The 18,518-nt window shown below is 37.8% G+C and overlaps 1 protein-coding gene across 2 annotated transcripts in view; it reads right to left on the bottom strand.

Annotated features, from left to right (window-relative positions):
• Positions 1 to 208: 208 nt before the first annotated feature.
• The window catches only part of gad1.1.L (glutamate decarboxylase 1 L homeolog), a 40,392-nt gene continuing 22,082 nt past the window's right edge, over positions 209 to 18,518 (bottom strand). For both annotated transcript variants that reach the window (XM_018233979.2, XM_041576122.1), the window contains 11 exons: positions 15,255 to 15,367; positions 13,766 to 13,881; positions 12,269 to 12,348; positions 12,019 to 12,073; positions 10,709 to 10,825; positions 10,206 to 10,270; positions 7,507 to 7,585; positions 6,312 to 6,461; positions 6,105 to 6,212; positions 5,713 to 5,802; positions 209 to 5,097 (listed from right to left, as the gene is read on the bottom strand). In XM_018233979.2, the coding sequence (XP_018089468.2) occupies positions 4,924 to 5,097; positions 5,713 to 5,802; positions 6,105 to 6,212; positions 6,312 to 6,461; positions 7,507 to 7,585; positions 10,206 to 10,270; positions 10,709 to 10,825; positions 12,019 to 12,073; positions 12,269 to 12,348; positions 13,766 to 13,881; positions 15,255 to 15,367 (1,147 nt within the window). In that variant the 3' untranslated portion in view covers positions 209 to 4,923. The remainder of the gene's footprint in view (positions 5,098 to 5,712; positions 5,803 to 6,104; positions 6,213 to 6,311; positions 6,462 to 7,506; positions 7,586 to 10,205; positions 10,271 to 10,708; positions 10,826 to 12,018; positions 12,074 to 12,268; positions 12,349 to 13,765; positions 13,882 to 15,254; positions 15,368 to 18,518) is intronic.

Below are 18,518 nucleotides of genomic sequence, written 5' to 3'. Positions count from 1 at the left end.
GGGTCTGTCGGGATACCAGGGGCAGAATTCACCACAGAGGTCAGTCACTATTTGCTGATCTGGTTATCCCAACCTTCTATTTAAAGAACAATCGTAAAAAGAAAACATGTTTAGCAAAGAGTCTGCATTAGAGATGCCACCTTTCCTGGTAACAACCCCACAATACTAGCTTCATATGAGAACAATCAAATTAAATTCACAAAGAGCATGTTTTTAAGGTAGAATTTTATTAACAAAATTAGAACTGCATTGCATATCTGTAATAGTGAAATCTCTCTCTTTTTCAGCCACAGAATAGCGAGAACCCAGTTATCACAAAACAACACATTTTGTAATTTTTTTCAAACACGCAGTGCCCTGATAAAAATAAATAAAGCTAAGTGGCTATTGCTACAGTCCCTGACTTTCCTCCTGAGTCAACATCATTTTATTTTTGTTTTTTCCTCATTTTTCTTACAATTTCGCTTTAGAGGGGAGGGGCAGAGATGATCAGAAAGACCATATGACAGACCTGTTTTTTAAAAAGATTGGGGCTTGTCCTGGGAAATGGATCAAGGAGATTGGGAAATTCTTTAGTGGCTTCAGCGTAAATTGTGTTTTTAGAGGCACATCCCCTGCTCAGCACAGCTGTTACTCATTTCCACCTATGCATGGTATGTTTCTGGTCCCAACTATGTTGTTTTTGTAGGGCCTTGGGAAACCCAGAAAAGCCTGCAGCCACTGGGTACAAACAATTTACCATCTCCATGTAGCTACAGCAAATATGAATGTTTGAATGTTATTTAAATATATAACTTGAACACTGAACAGCATTCATTGCTCTTTTGGATTTTTGGTTATTGGTCCTTAGGAAACAAATTTTAAGCCAGGGTTTCTCTAGGGCATATTTATTATAATAATGTGGGCTCCAGGCCATCTTCATCAGATGAACGTGCATTTGGGTTCTGCTCAGAGAATCCCTGTAGCTATTACTAGCCTAATGCTAATGTGGCATAAATAACCATCATTCCCCTGTGCTCATACATAATACCTAACTCTGTTGTTCTTCTCTGTTCTTCCCAGGGGTGTCTAAACCCCTTTAGACACCCCTTCTGGTTGCTCTAGGTATATGGCAAAGCAATCATAATGAGCACACAGATATTAGAATGAGAAGAATATTCTGGGTAAAAAAAATGCATGTGGCAGTAAAGTGGGCATTTGTGTCTCCATAATAAATTAATCCAATTGTTTTGTTAAGATCTACCATTTGTGCTTTATCATTACTGTGAATTAAATGGGAACATATCGGTAGAGGATAAAAGGTATTGCAGCATTAAAGACAGCAGACATGGCCAAAAACATATCTAGAAAGATGATTTTTGAGGAAAATGAGATACACTGTTTACATATATACACCCAAGCTATACATGAATATTGTTCTGCATTGAACCCTATTTCAGTATTGGTAAAAATTCAAAGCATGGCTGTAAATGAAAATGTAGACTTAAGGTGGCCATATACTATTAAATCCGCTTGTTTGCAGAAGTCGCCAAATGAGCGGATCTTAACCCGATATGCCCACTAACGGCTGGGCGATATCGGGTGAATCTGAACGTTTGGTCCTTGGGAAAAAATCAAACTTGACCAATCAATATCTGGTTGGTTTTTGGCCTATCGATTGGGAGGACCTGTCGGGAGCCCCCACACACACGGGCAGATAATCTGCCAAATCGGTCTAAAGGACCGTTATCGGCAGCTTTAATCTGCCTGTGTATTGTCACCTTTAGTTTTATGGGAAAACTTTGTGTATATTGTTAGAAGGCTCCAAAAACCCAAAGCTGTTCTGTTTGCAGCCAAATATAAATAATGTACATTTGCTTAATGTTGCAGATATCATTTATTAAACCACCATTAAAAGTCTGTGCTTTTCAATAATAAGCGGCACGCAAGCATTTGTTTTAGTCACTTACAAATACCTACATTTTTTACAATTAAAATCAAAGCTGTCGATCTGGGACAAGCAACTTCTGGCTGAAATCCCACAAATCCCGAAACATAGCTATCCTATCATAATTTGGACAAGTCCTATTGTTTGTGGAATTACTTGGGGAATTGTGTTGCGGATTTCTGTTCAGAGCATAATTGAAATATTGCTAAGTGGGCAGAGATAAAACAAATGTCCATGAGTGGTTAGAGGTAACATTCAAGGAGGATAAAGGTAACTTAAGTATGGCTAGAGAAGGCAGTGAGTGAGTAGGGTGAGTGCAACACACTTAACCTTGTAGAGTTTCTGAAAGCCATCAGTATTTAGACAAGAAAGAAGACAGTTCAGAGAATTCCCATGAATGCTAAAGGGCAGAAAAATCTTCCATATTGTGCTTGCTGGTGAGAGTTTAATGATATAGAAGAAGAGTTAACTTGAGTGAGTGCCCACACCTCCTTCCAATATATTTACGTTAATTGAATATCCCTACAAAGGGAGAGGTACACATCCTAATAACTATTATTGTGCAAATAAGTATAATTAGCACTGACTGTTGAGGCTTTGCCCTGACATTAAAAAAAATATCCTTAACAGCATGTGACTGTAGAATTCTGTACAATTAATGCAACTGCTGAAAGACAGAGCAAATGTAATTCCAGGTATGGTTTTTCAGTTGGAATCATACAGTGATATACCAATTCACATACAGCAGAAGGACAATCATCTGTACAAAGCAACTGTTTGGTTATTGTCCAAAGATCAATATAAAGTGCTTTGATAAAGTAATAACTATTCGACTCTATCAGGGTAATATAATAACAAGGACAAAAGTTCATTTCAAGTCTAATAACTCATAACAACCAATCAGATGCTTGCTATCAAACAGTATAACCATATCTTCCAAGTGCTATGTTGCTGCAGGTTACTAGATCCATGCACCTGTTAGAACATTACCCCTTGTTTCACTATGATTTCCCATCTGTGCCATGAAAACATTTCTGGAAACCTTGTTTGTGCCCAATTTATGTAGAAGCAACCTACTGCACATACTTACTGTTATTGTAGACCAGTGATCCCCAAACCATAGCTCAGGGACCCCTTTTGTAGACAATTTGCGAATGAGGGAAAGGATTTCTGCAAATGTACCAGTTTGTAAGAGATTACTGAAACAGAACAATGTTCTTCCCAACTTAAACTAAAACTTGGTTCATGAGTATAAAAACATTGGGGACCCCTGAGCTAAAAATATTTTGTTGCACCTACCTAACCCAATGGTGTATACTATTCAGGGCACAGGATGTTGAACCATAGTGTTACTCCCTCCTTCACTGCTGAATCTAAACATAGTGGGGTAAGTCTATGATTGGCAGAAGAAAAGGATTTCCTTGCAATAAGTGACTAACACAGCTTTAAAGTTCTATAATTTGATCAATTCTTACAGGACATGGCAGAATTCTGGCACTTGCTAAACAAACCCTGCACTGGACCAATCCCATAACACCTTCAGCATTCTGTGTTCTGGACCAATCCCATAACACCTTCAGCATTCTGTGTTCTGGACTTTATACTTATATATATTTATGGAATAACTGTGGATGGCACTATATTCATATCTACAATTTCTACTATATTTTTAGATTTTCTTTGGCTCACAAAGACACTTGAATACAATAATCATTATTTATAACTTACTTCAGTAATATATACTATGTATATATATTATATATATATATAAATAGGGTACAATACAAATGGAAGAAAATACAAGACACCTCTTTAACACGGTAAATCTTTGCATATAAATAAGCAAGTATTTCATATATCTATCATATAACAGGTTACTGTAAAACTAGGACGAGTATTCACAAAGTTGTTCAACAATAAGGTACACACTCTACACAAACAAATCCCTAAAAACACAGTGATAATATACCTGTAACAATGACTGTGCTACTACTGCCTCCTTCCAGGAGGCACATCTATTTACTGGGTAATGCTTTTTCACGCTTGTTATGCTATTGATAAATCACCAACATCGGGGTCTACTACTAGTATATAGAATTTATATACAGTATAGTGCCAGAAACCCACAAACATTTGTGCAGATAGTCCGTTGTCTCTGTTTATGTATGAAACTTGACAAATGTCTATGAGGCCTTCTTACTGGGGATGCTCCCTATTATGAGGGATCACACCCCCAACCCAATACATCCACCCGTGTTTACCCCAGTAAGGCTTCCAGTATCATTTAGCAGAGACTCTTGCATGTTCTACAGTTAGGATAAATCTTTGATTGTGGATATATAAGCTTTTGTTGATGGTGTGTATGTCTTAAATGAACAGAAAGACTGCTCCATCAGAATCTACCATTTGTCAGCTAAAACTTGGTGTGTGAGAGACCTTACCTAAAAATTATTGTTTGGAACACACTTTCAATACCTTTGAATACATTATTCTGAATACTGTGCCGCCAACAGTTTCTGCTTTAGACAACTGCATTACTTGCCTTTACCCTGTACATATATATTATATTTACACACACACGCATACACACACATACATACATACAGTTACATTGTACAACAGTTTCCTTAATTATAATGTAGATTGCTAAGCCTTTGAAAGCCAATGGGTAGTGCAACACACTGCTGTGAGATGTGTTGTCAAGACACATTGGCCTTCAGAAGGTCAAAAATACTTATTTAAGGTTCATCTTAAACATGAGTTAATATACTATTTGTTTATGATCTACATACATATTCCAGCAGCCTAAGTTATTTAAGGTGCTAGAAGGGAATTGTGCAAGTGTTAAGGAAATGCCCTTAAAACGTGACTCTGTACATTGCACAACCCATATTTTTCCTCAAGTGATTTATCCAGCAGTAGAACACGAATAATCCCCCCAAGTGTTTGGGAAGTTCCACCAGCACATTGGATGTTTATGGCTCACAACACAGCTATTACAATTCCTGACCCAATCTTTCAATTTCTTCAACAAGAAAGTCGATGTCGGACTTGGTCGCTGCTGGGTTTGAGATGACCATTCGGAAGAAATTGACTTTATCTCCATGTGGCTGGTATCCCACCATCGTTGTTCCAGATTCCATCATTAGAGCCTTGATTTTAGGAGCAACCTGTATAGATATATTAATAAACACAGTGGTGAGGTAAGCACATTTTGTATACTGGTAGTAACATTCAAAATCTAAAAGACCTGCAGAATTTTGTGTACATGGCCTGCAAAGCATTAGTGAGAACATTGGACAGTGAGTTATAAGATAGTAATGTCCAGTAGATGGTTTATTATCTTGTATAACACAAGTGTTTAGGTTTGGGTCAGGTCATTGGTCTCAACAGAGTCTGAGGTTCTTCTTTTATCAAAGGTGGTTATGTAATCTGTGTAATTATGCTTCTTTAAAAAAGTTTTCATTTCAATGAAAGCACTTGAGTGTGGCAGCCCCACCTGCAGGCTGTAGTTGGGGTACTAGAGATGCTAGTAGAAAGGTAGGGATTTATGTAAGGCTGTTATATCATTTCTGTCCACTTCTGTCATATATCATTATATAGTATATCTATGTGTATGTTGGACTAGATGACTTCATTATCTGCAGACTTATTTCCACATTTTCCTGTAGACTATAACAAGGTATTCATAAGGTCAACCAGGATAAAAAATTTTCACAAAACTGTATTTGATGCATTTGTAAGATGACTTTGTTAGGAAATTGGATATAAATAAGATAGCATACCCTGTGCAGTTTCTCCTGCCTTTCTTGACTGTTGGGTATTCCCCTAAGACTTGGAGGGATGTACCAGAAACAGATGTTTGTATGCTCAGGCTGGAGAGACAAAAAAACAGACATTTGTGTTATGGCCACCAGATCATCACACCATACCAAAGTGTTTACCTTTCTGATACTTTTCTGTGAATGTTTTACCATTTGGCAGCGGATATACTGCACAGAGAACTTTGGGCAATATTGTAAGGTAGGTGGTTGGCCTTAGGGAGCAATAACTTATGAATGAAGAAAGCAGACTGCAGGCATGGGGATACCCTTGTTTTACTGATAGAAGCAACATATCTAAACAAAGTAAATTAGCATTCGCAGCAACCAAAAGGAACCTCATTGAAAAAACCTACCTCTCCATTAAAGACCATTTCATAGCCTTCTCGATTGTAGATCTTAGAGTATAGATATTCTGCAAGCTCCAAGCACTTGTTGATCTGAGCTTCAAATCCAACAGTGCCCTTTAAAAATAAAGTGGTGTGGGTAGAGAAATTAATAAGATTGCAAAATATATATTCAGTGTGTGTCTTTCAAAACACAAATTTAACACCAGCATTTACCTTGGCTTTCCACATCAGCCAGAACTTGAATATGTCTACATGGCGACCACACTGTATCGCTTTGTCTCCTGTGTCATATGATACGTCATATTGCTTGTCTTGTTGGAACAGGTACCCTGCACACATCTGATTGCAACCTTGTAGTATGCCCTAGTTTCAAAGAAACAAATGTTAAATAGGAAAACAGGTTAACACGGCACAGACATAGCACAGTATTCGTTCTACTGTATAGCTAAATGGCTCAGTTTCTGAGGTACCTGATCAGATAGTGGAGCTTTCCAGTATCTGCATAATACAATTTGATGTCAGTTGCTAGGTGTGATTTCACATACAGGATATTTCCTTTTTTCAAAGCTTGAGAATTAGACATCCTCACACTGGATATGTAGACAGGATTTTCAGAAATACTTTTACTAGTCCAATAAAAGCACTTTATTTCTTGCTTTGCTCCTGTTCTCAGTTACGCCATCTGCCCTTAAATGAGATCTGGGCAGGGGACTGAAGCATGGTAATTTGAAGGAAAGGCAGAGAGTTAAGAGGAAGAGGATGACAAGGTAGGAAGAGAAAAGTAAAGATCAGGCAACAAACAAGGAAAGTATTGAAAGAGGAAAGAGAAACTGGGGTTGAGAAAAAAACAGAAAGAGGAAGGGAAAGAGAAGAAATAATGAGGAGTGGGGTGTGTGAATTGGATATGAGTCCAGATGGGAAGTGAAACTAGGGTTGAGGATTGGAGAAGGGCCAATGAGGATGAAAAGATACAATAAGTAATGAGGGTGAGAAGATGGCAAGAGGAAAGAGAAGTGGGAAAAGGAAAAGGAAGAGGATAGGAAAAGGGAATTGAAGTGAAGGGGGGGGGGGAATGGGCAGTAAACTACTGTCTATTGTTAAAAGTGCTGGTGAAAAAGTTTGGGTCTGTTAGGCTAGGTGGGCCTTAAAAAATCACTAAGTCTGACCCTAGGTCTCAAGCTAGATAATACAATGTCTTAATGTTAATAGCATTCAATTGGAAAGAATTTTCATTTTATTAGGACTACATTTTCACTTCCATATTGCAATAAGAAATAAATGTATTTCTCTCGATGGATTTACTTAAAACATATCATAACATTTTCCTGTATTTAAACTAAAAAATCTGGTTACTTTCAGAAAAATTGCACATTGCTTAGAACTTGACAATTTCAAACCTTTCATTTACCTTTTCTCTTAAGAGAATTGCAGAACATTGGAGTAAGACGCCCATCATCTTATGAGGATTCCAAGTGACAGAATTAGCCCTAGAAAATATGACAATGCATTGAATTTCTGCTTTAGTTTATCTATTCATGGATTAACTGATGAATAGTGGAAAAAAGCTTGCCATTAGCAAAGTTCAAGGAGGTTACATTTTCTACATCAAACACATGGGTCATTTTGAATGCTACTCCTTGCATTGGAAAATAAAACTCTCCTTACTTATACCTGCTTGGTTAATATTAACATTGAATAGAAGTTCTGAGAGTCATCTTCCACCAGTGATTAAACGCATTCTATGGTGAGAAGTAGCACAGAGCCCCTTTAATCTGTTAAATGCAAGTGATATAATGAAATCTTTTTGCTTATTGGTTGCTTAAAGGAGAACGGAAGCTTTTACACAAATATGGCTAGAAATATTTTATCTTGAACTGACTGCACACGCCTACAGGCTCAGTATCTCCATAACAGTCATCATTCATTGCCTTAACAATTTCATAGGAGCTCCTCATCCTGGCTCTTGTGACACGCACATGCTCACTGGGCTCTGGGCAGCGGTTGAGAAGCTAGTCAGCGGTCAGCAGAAATCATCAAGCCAAAAATGAGGTCTGTCATAGGTGCTGATGCTACAGGGCTGATAATTGCAATGGTTTTTGAGTTGCCATATAATAAAAGCCTAGAACAGGAGTCCCCAACCTTTTTATACTGGTGAGCTGTTAAAAAAAAGTGAAAAGCAACACAAGTATGGAAAAATTCATGGGGGTTCCAAATATGACCAGCGATTGTCTAGCCCCGTGTTAATTGCCAGCCTAAAGGAGGCGCTGTTTAAGCAGTACCCATGTTTGTATGCAACTAAAGCTTGTCTTCAAACCAGGAATTAAAAACTATGCACCTGCTTTGAGGTCACTGGGAGCAACATCTCCAGCTCTTGGTTGGGGATCACTAGAGCATGTGCTGTGAAGTAGCATAAGAGAAGATGGGCAGCTACTGGGGGCATGTTCAGAGGCACAAATTGTCAGTGTTAAAGGGCTGCTAAATGGCTGCCTTAGGCTGGTTCAGAACCCTAAAACATTATTTGCAGTATTTCTACACTACATTTGTTTAAGCATTAATTCTCCTTCAAGATACTGAACAGTTGCAAACAATCTCTGATACATTGTAAAAAAAACCCAATGCCTTATAAGCAACATTTGTGTTAATGGGATTCTAAGCAGTAATATTTTGAAAAGCAAAAGACAATAAGGATACTGACATTAAGAAACCCACATTTTTGATGATATTCTTGAATTCTAGGTGTGTATTGTGTCCCTTTCAATGGATAACCACAAATAAACAATGAGTTGGTGAGCATTAACCAACTTATACTTATCATATATATATACTTATCTGTATACTTAACTCTATACGTATAGGGCCTATAAAAGACAGACCTTACATCCCTGCTACAGCGTACATCATTCCTTTCTATTATTATTATTATGATATTTTTATTTTGTTTTTCTTTCCTTTAGCCTGGGGAATCTTATTGTATTTAGAACATATTTTGAGAAAGCCTGTGCAATATCTGTTATGTGGAGAATTCAGAGGAGCGTACTATGATTGCTTTTTGCCTTCAGCCATGAAACTGTCCATGATGTGCTTCAACAAACCTTCCCATGTTCATAGCAATGTTTGCTCCCTTCTTTAACAATCGCAAGAGCGTTATGTTTACTGACATTTTTTGTCGAGTTTCAGTGGGGCAAATAATGAGGTTGTGTCACAATGTGTTTGCCTTGGGGAATGGAAAAGGCCATTGCCTTGACTTTGGGATGTCATATACTATCTAATCAATGTATACTAATTGGAAAAAGTTGCACTAAGATGACAATGTGCATTATGCAAGATAAGAATGTTTAAGAGAGGAGACACTATAACAGAGATGGTCATTATCTGGTGGTGCTGGACTACAGATCCCAGAATAGGGTTCTGAGGGGTGTTTAATACCTTTTTATAGTAAAGAAACACCATCTTCATATATTAACCTACTTTTCAATCAGTTCTATTGTTATAATAGTTTGCCTTTCAGTGAACAGTTGAATAAAATAATATTTGCCATGGCATTGCTGTAAACTCTACTAAGCTATTAAGGTTATCTTTTTGTCAAATTGTGGAATTATGGGGCGAAATAGATGCTTGCAAATTACAAACCCCGCTGAGATATCAACAAAGAATGGGATTGACTCTAAATCAAGGTTTCCCAATTGTTTTTACCCATGAGTCCCATTCAAATGTAAAAACAGATGGGGAGCAACAAAAACATGATACAAGTCACTGGGAATGCCAAATGAGGGCTTTGATTGGCAATTTTGGTAGCTCCTATGTGGACTGGCAGCCTACAGGAGGCTTTTTGGGGATTTTGAGTAACACCTCCACAGCAAATAGGGGATGCAGTATTAAAAAACAAGGCAATTCAGGGGGGAAAGGATGAATGAGACCCTACTACTATAGTATCTAGGACAGCAAATTCTTCTTTAGTGTGTAGGAATGCAAATAAGTAATCACTGATTGTCTCCAGCTTTCCTGATTTGCCTGGGGCCTTCTTTTATTTATTCAGACCCACTTGGTACATTCCAATTTGCTCTAAAATAGTTAATTTGCACATTTTATTTATTGTTTGTAACAAACCTTTCTATTCCATTTAATTTATGCCGGTGCCTTCTGGACATGAGCAATCCACCTCCCCATGCAGCCTGTATCAACAAAGATAAAAGAAGGCATGTCAGTGGGATGACTTTAATTCTTCTTGCAATTCTCTCTTTAAGAGTTAGTTCACATGAGGAGATTCGGGGAGATTTTGTCGCATGGCGACTAATCGCATCGTCTTCTAGGCGTCAATCTCCCCGAACTGCCTCAGCGTGTCGTCTCATAGGCTACAATGAAAAGTCGTCTGCGCTAAAGCACACGCGCAATGTGTTTTCCAAAGTCGCCCAAAGTTTCCTCCGTGAGGCAACTTCGGGCGACTATGGAAAACGCAGCACTGCGTGAGCTTTAGCGCAGGTGACATTTCATTGTAGCCTATGGAAAGACACGCTGAGGCAGTTCGGCGACAAAATCTCCCCAAATCTCCTCGTGTGAACTAACCCTCAGACAGCAGCATAATGCCTGTATTGTAAACACTGATTACTTACATCAACATGTAGCCAGAGATTGTATTTTTCACAGATATCAGCTATCTCAGATATTGGATCAAAAGCACCGTAGACTGTTGTCCCAGCTGTAGCATTTACATATAGAGGAATATAACCCTGCAAATGATATCACACATGTCTTTAGTGGGCAGCAGAAGAAACATGCATGGTCATTTGATATAGAGTTGTATAAATTGCACTTAACAAGACATTTATATGCCAAAGGTTCATTAGACATCATTAAACACAAACCAGTGACCAAAAGTGTAGTGGAATATGGTCTACTCTGTGCTTCAAGCTCCATGGGGTACTAAAATGCTCACAACAGCCCCCATAGATGTAAATCGCCAAACAAGAACTTGTATTACCCTTTGGCCAGCGGTGGGAGCCTGGAAAAGCATAGTGATAATTCCAGGTGTTTTACATTAATGTTTTAGTGCCATAGTATTTAACAAAAGTAATGTTGTTTATGACAGAAGAGGCCAGTTATGTCATTCTCCTAATATGTAACTCATATTATTGAAATCAAACACCCAACCACAGGGTTAAAAGTACTGCTAGGTCACATATTAAGTAGACCCCAGATAAGCAAAGTAGACCCCAGATAAGCAAAGGGGGTCTGAGAAATGTTTAGCTCCCCAAATGGCAGCCTGAATCTAAGTCTTCGGCTCTAAAGGCAAAGTAAATAAAATAAACAGATATAGGTAATCTAGTGGGGCCAGGTACTTATACATTTGTGAGCTTTTTGCTATTAATTTGTAATATTATTAAAATGATTCATCATTTAATTAATATTATTCTACTAACATTAGAATGTCTGCTTTTACTTCTTCTCTACAAGTATAACTAGGCCCATTTTAGCCCTGCCAATCAGTTGCCTATTTCATTCTTGTAGGTAAGATTCTCATTGGGGTGCCCTCTAGCCCTCTTCTCCTCTAGCCCTCTAGGTTTGGGCCACCTATTTAAGAGAGCTAACAGAGCAATAGTAGAGTTCTATGGAAGGTATACATTCCATTTAAGTGAGGATTATCTCCTTTGTTTTATGGGGCAAGTGTTATTTTTATAGTGGAGGATAGTTCTATCTGAAGAAACCTTTTAAGGTTTTTACTTTACCTTAGTATTTTTGGAGCTATAGCTTTGCATATATGGCTGTATCTAGGCAACTAAGCCAACAGCTGAAAATGCATTGTTATCCAATAGAATGTGTAAGCAGTGACACCACTGCCATAATTTCAGTGCAAATTGCCTTAAACGTTTACTGTGATAAAGAGCATTTCAGGGACAATAAAAATAATTTCCCTGCTACCAACCTTTTGCTTTGCTTCAAGGATTTTTGCTTCCAAATCAGCAGGAATCATCTTCCCCCTGTAATTAGCGCAGGAACAGACAGGTGTGAAATAAAATAAATAGCAAAAAGAACATCCCTAGCAGAAGAGCCAGTTTAATGGGGTCTTTTAAATAGCCCATTAGTGGTGTGACACTTGGCGTGAAGACCCTCCTTCAGCACAACAAACCAAATTTAACACATGGATACTTTTCATATATCAGAGGAATCCTCACCTTTCGTCGCTCTTTATAAGGATCACATTTTCACTTCCAAATCCTAATGCCGCGCCAGTTTTCTTTATGGAATAGTGGCTCTTAAAAAGAAGCAAATAGGGAAGGTATATGAAAAGAGCATGTTGAAACATAAACTGTTTATAGACATTTATAGCTTATGGCAGTGCTGTCCAACCGGCGGCCCACAACCCCCCCCCTTGTGTGGCCCCCACATGAAAGTCTACCTGCTGTGACTGCTAACCTTGTGTAAGCTTTAAAAGGCACCAGTAAGATTATTTATTGTTAAACCAATAAAAAGTTTTTTTTTTTGTTAAATAAAAGGCATCCATACTGAGATTAACTGGCCCCTGAGTTGTTTACACCTCAAATTCAGACTGTAAACTCCTGCATTGTTTACATCTGTAACACCTCTATTGTTACTGCTGAAGGGCCACGAGCATTGTGTCACTGTATGTAGCACAGTATGAACTGTTCATCTTAGAGTGGTCTCCTGCTCTATTCTGCCTGCCCTATACTCCCTTTGTGTGCCATACTCTGCCTGCCCTATGTTCCTTGTGTGTGCCATATTCTGCTTGCCTTATGCTGCCTGTGGGATGTGAGCCTGGTAGGGTTTGTTAGCATTTGGAACTTGTTTTTGGTGTTTAATCATGTGCTGGGGGGTGCAGTGTTATCCACAGATGAGTCATATGGATTTAAGAGTATGTTTTAATATGACTTACATTTTTCACATATGAGTGCTGAGTAATATCCCTGCAGTGAGCATCAACCATTTGTTTTTTTGCTGTGCTACTACCATTAATGTGGACATGGTCTTACAAGGTCTTGTGATAACATGGGTGCGTTTTTAAGTAGGTGTGGTTTAAAAACAGGGAGTGGTCAACAGTGGCTTCCTTTATCAAGCCTCCAACATGTAGACCAGAAAAATTCCAGCCCCCAGTACCACAGAGGTTGGACAGCACTGGCTTATAGGAATCTTGGGCCTATGTGCCAATGACTATTTGTAGCACTCAAAAATATATTTTTAAAGGGCAAGTACAATTGTCCTGCAGACTTGGATCATGCCAGAGAATGCTGTTGCTGATATTGTTCTATCATATCTTTCCATATGGGCTATGAGAAAACATAGGGTGTTCTTCTGGTCATTGCTATGATAAGAGCATTACATGACTGGCCCCAGAGATTGCCTGGCTTGAGAGAGGTTGTGGCCAACCACCTGATAACAATGGAGATTTTCTGAAGACTGAAATGGTTAATGATTTGGTAAGAAACTAGGGAATTTGAATTATAATGCTTGCTAACCATCACCTAGAATGAAGGTCAAATTGCACTTGTCCAACTCTGCTATCAGAACTCCCACCACCGTGAAGTGTGGCTCAATGCTAATGAAGTAATTTAGATAAAGAAGATATTATGACCAATTCGTGATTAAACCAAGGTGAAATGAGAGGTATTCATTCATGTTTTCACTGTCAATGGACAGGGAAATATTGAACTCACATGTTCTGAAGTAAACAGGACCAATCTGGGGACTGCTGCCATGCCTTTGGTTTTAACTTCAGGAAAGTATTTGTAGCGGGCAGCCATAATGCTGTACATGTTGGAGATGGCACCACCTGCAAACAAATGGCGAGGAAAATACTAAGCAATATGGCCTTTAAAAACTTTACAGCATACAAATGTAACAGCTGTTACCTGCCGTTACATAAGTTCTAGAACTATGACCCAGTCTAAATGTGGCTTATATGGCACGTAGCTACAATGGGATAAAAAAGTCCAAACCTTCAACTTTATCTCCCAGTGAAAATTGAACCTTTATTATATGGTGCTAAACTACCTCAGCAATATTAGAAGCCTGGCATGTCACATCCTATAAAATGAAAGAAATAGTGAATTTCTATAAGCTATGCCAGACACAATACAGCTACTGGTTTAGAGGCAGGGGAGCAGCTATAAGTTTGTAATTGCACCAGGCTGTGGAACCCTAAGCAGCCACATGGACACAAATAAGAAGAAATTAACCATATAAAATGAAGGACGGCTGTGATAGTTGGACATTCCTGCTGTATTAAAAAAATAATTATGCTCTTTGTATATTTTTCTACATTTTAACAGACCTGAGAGCAAGTGCCCTTTCTGACCTCCATTTCTACCTATTGCCACAAAACAACACCTCAGATTAAAGTTATTAAAGTTATAAGCCTTTGGGATAAAATATTGCTCTCTAATATCCACTGTTCTTCAGCTAATTGGTCTTTATTATTAACCAGCCAGGAAAAGTTTTCTGTTATGATGGAAAGGAACTATAGATTACAATGATAAACTGGCCTTCTCTACAAGCCGCTAGTCATGACACTTGTACAGTGCCTTTTAGTTTTAGCTTCAATGCTCTGTGCTAGCCAGTAGGTGGGAGCCATGTGCCGCAGTATTTACATATTTGCACAATTGTGCCATAAACTAGTCAGTCTCTGACTGTCTCCACTTTCTAATGATAATGGCACAAGGGCTGTTTTTAATGCTAGTTTAAATAATGCATACTGTATATATTCCCCATAAAACATGGCATTAAAGACCCCTTAATAACCCTCATAGACTAATATCACTTAATAAGGGCTCATACCAGTTATTATCAGGTGATAACTGCTTGAAAAACTGTCTGTGTGTGCCCTCGGTGAGGCAGTGGAGGGTTGTTGAGGGTTGAGGGAACATGTTTTGTGCTAAACCCAAAGCAGCCATTACCATTGAGAAGAGTTGATTGGTTCACTACAGAACCAACAGATCTACAGTATACATGCATTAATCCTTTTATCATGGACACATTTTTGAAATGCATTGTCATTGACTTTCCCAAGTTTTTGCAAACTGACTTATCAAAATTTGTACGGTTGAACATACTCCTAACCATCAAATCAAAATTCAAGTTTATTTGTCCTTTGTCTCACACAAACTCTTGATTTTTAGCAATTTCATGGATCCCATCCCAACTTACCTGGAGAAAATATTCCATCTCCATCTTTTTCTGTCCAGCCGATTATTTCTCTCATTTTCCGAAGTGTAATCTGTTCCATGAGTACAAAAACTGGGGCGATCTCATACGTAAACCTTGGGAAAGGTAATATGCAGTGTAAGGCACTTGGAGATTTCTATCATTTAATAGGAAAGCTCTGTGCTGGTTACATAGCATTACTTTATATTTGTACTCTTTCAGAGATTATTCAGTACTGTCAAATTGGCAAACTGCACAGAATAAATCCAATAAATGCATTTTTTAATATTGTTTAATAATATAATCTATCTTTCCATATTTTTCCATTTTCCTTTGAACAGATAATATAGCATAAGTTAATTAAATATTTTGTTTGGAAGGTGATATATAGTGATTTTTATCTGAGATTCGTCACCTATAGGTCCATACACATTTACTAAGGGTCGAAGTGAACTAGATAACAGCTCCCTGACATTGCTAAAAAAGCTCCCATGCCCCCACCTAGTGGTACATGTAAGAATAGCACTCAATAGTAAAAATACAAGTCTCACTGTGACTCCTCGAGTTACATTGAGTAGGAGAAACAATAGCTTATCTGAAAGGAGCGCTGAAGTGTTTGATCTTTCTGAAAGCACAGGATCAGACACAATTACCTGAAATGGCTGTTAACACACCAATATTACAGCTTAAAAAATACATTTATTGGTTCAAAAATAAAATGTTATAAGGTAGAGTGAATAATTTGCAATGCAAACAGTGTAACTTCAATTTAAAACTGCACCATAAAAATTATGACAGAATTCCATTAAATGTAGAATGTAGATCTACTGGTGTGTAGACAACCTTGATGTGCCAGTACCCAACTGAAACCCTAGTTTTGACTTATATATGATTTCCCATAACTTGGTTGCAGTAAATTGGATGCATCTAAGGCAAGTACATATTCATTAATTGGGCTTATGTTTTTTGCTGTTTCATACTTTGCATCAGCCACAATAGCTTGACCCTACAGCCACATCGAAGGGATTAGATTGCAGGACTAGAGTGCTGTGTGGGTTCTGACTCATGGGTATCAGTTGAATGTGAGTTCTGCCTGCGATACAATGTGGTCAACTTACTAATAAAATGGTAAGTACAATGTAGAGACAGCTGGGTGAGCACAATTTTCACTGGAGGATACTCGTGCAAGTGGGTCAATATCCCTATAGAGTGTCACAGAGCTGGTAACCCATGGTTAAGTATCAATGTTATGGAAGGCTTGAATATTGTTTATTTAGGTGCATGTTGTTACATTCAGTACCTTTTCTCATTTATACATTAAATATTATAATTATGAAAAGCTGAAACAAGGCTGACATCCATATTAAGTACAAGATTATATACAAAGCTTGACATTACCCATACTATAGAAAGCAAAATGTCATTTAAATATAAAATGATGCCCTGGAGGAGGGGTTGGCATTTTCCATCTTATATAGCAAGCAAGTAACCTTAAGCTTTCAATGTTTATTCTATATTATGTGGTTTGTGCTGGCGTCTTAAAGCGGTAGTATTGCTTACTAAATTGTGGGATATTTTGGGAGTACAGTAGAACCCCCATTTTACATCCCCTGATTTTAAGTTTTCCCTCATTTTCCATTTTTCTGGTCTCCTGAAAAACGTAAAATGGGGGTTCTACTGTATTTCAGTAGAACTTTAGGTATTCTGCCAGGAGCAAAAATTGTAGTTGAACAGTAACTCCACATGTTATACAGTAAAGGTTTATTGATGACATTTTTTACAATATAGGAAAATAGCTGCAATAAATACAGATGTATAGAAATAAAAAAAGAAACCAGAAAGGAAGCAAATCAATTTTCTAGAGATTTGCAAACATCATCTATTTCCCCAGGGTATTATAGTATATAGGGGATATTTTCTCTAATGAACATGAACATTGCCAGGACAATTCCAGCTTTGTACCATCTATTTATTTGATAGAATTTAAAACACTGTTGGTTAACTGTATTCACCAATGAGAATGCTGATTACCAGCCCAATGCCAGTCATATAACACTGTAATTGAACATCAGAAGGGAGGGCTTAATGCTGCTTAGTTCTTATGTGCTTAATGCTTGCAATTCCAATTGCAGGAGCAAACAGCATGGTTTACTCAGATTAGGTGGCATTCTTATTTGAGGATTTGTTACAAAGTTTATCTAGCAAAATTGCTGTAAGAATACAACTCTGATGTTGTTGGACTACAGCTTGCAGCATGATTTTATCGTCTATTTATGTACCATGTTTCTAGTACATTTTAGAAAACAACCCCCCCCTAAACGGACCTTTCTGTCCCATAATGGATATTGGGAGGAACAGATAAGTGATAATTATTCCAATTCCATTGAACTAAATAACTGCAATGTAAAGTTTTAGAAGTCTGGGTCAGTGGCCATCAGGAACTTAAGCATATACGTAACAAACAACACGAACTTAATTAGAATTATTGAGCATTGTCTTTAAAAAAATCCAAATGCAATTATTTATGTAGCCCTCTCTCTGCAAACAACCCCCAAGGACAACTTTGATTCAACAATATCGTTAAATCAATACTTGTCCAGACTAATTATAAATGATGTTTTTCTAATTAACCATGACATAAAAACACAGTGTGAGTGCAGCCAATGGAGTGATTCAGCTAATGGCAATAGGGGACTCCTGGAGTCTTAGGAATAAGGATGTTCACGTTCTACATTTCACAGGAGAGGTGAATAGGTGTCATTGATTGTATCCCAGAATTGTATAATAGCTACATCTAATGATAATGATACTGTATCTAATGATTTCTACGTGGCATCGCTTTTATCTTTTTGTTGTTCTTTATGGGGGGTCCAACCCAATTGCTACATACATAGTAAGACAAGGCCCTAGAAAGTCTATTGAGTGGATAGGCCTTCTTTATGAAAATGAAGTCCATAATAGCCGTGGGGGGTAAGAAGCATATAACTGTACTTGTTCCTGCTAAACTGTGTCATAATAGCCCTTCATGGACAATTCCCATTATACCTTTCGTTTGTATATAGCATCTAAATTTAAAGGGGACTTAAACACTGAACCATACTGTAACCATGCATGCCAATTCCAGCATACTCTAATACTTGTTAGTCTGTTAAACATGCTGCAAACTGTAGTCCAGTGTTAAAGGACTAGTAACATCAAAAAGTTAAATTGTTTAAAGTAATAAAAATATATTGCAGTGTAAAACTGCTGTGTTTGCTTCAGAAACAC

This window comes from Xenopus laevis, chromosome 9_10L (assembly GCF_017654675.1).
Source record: "Xenopus laevis strain J_2021 chromosome 9_10L, Xenopus_laevis_v10.1, whole genome shotgun sequence".
Classification (NCBI taxonomy): Eukaryota; Metazoa; Chordata; class Amphibia; order Anura; family Pipidae; genus Xenopus; species Xenopus laevis.
This window is presented reverse-complemented; position numbering and strand designations above follow the sequence as displayed.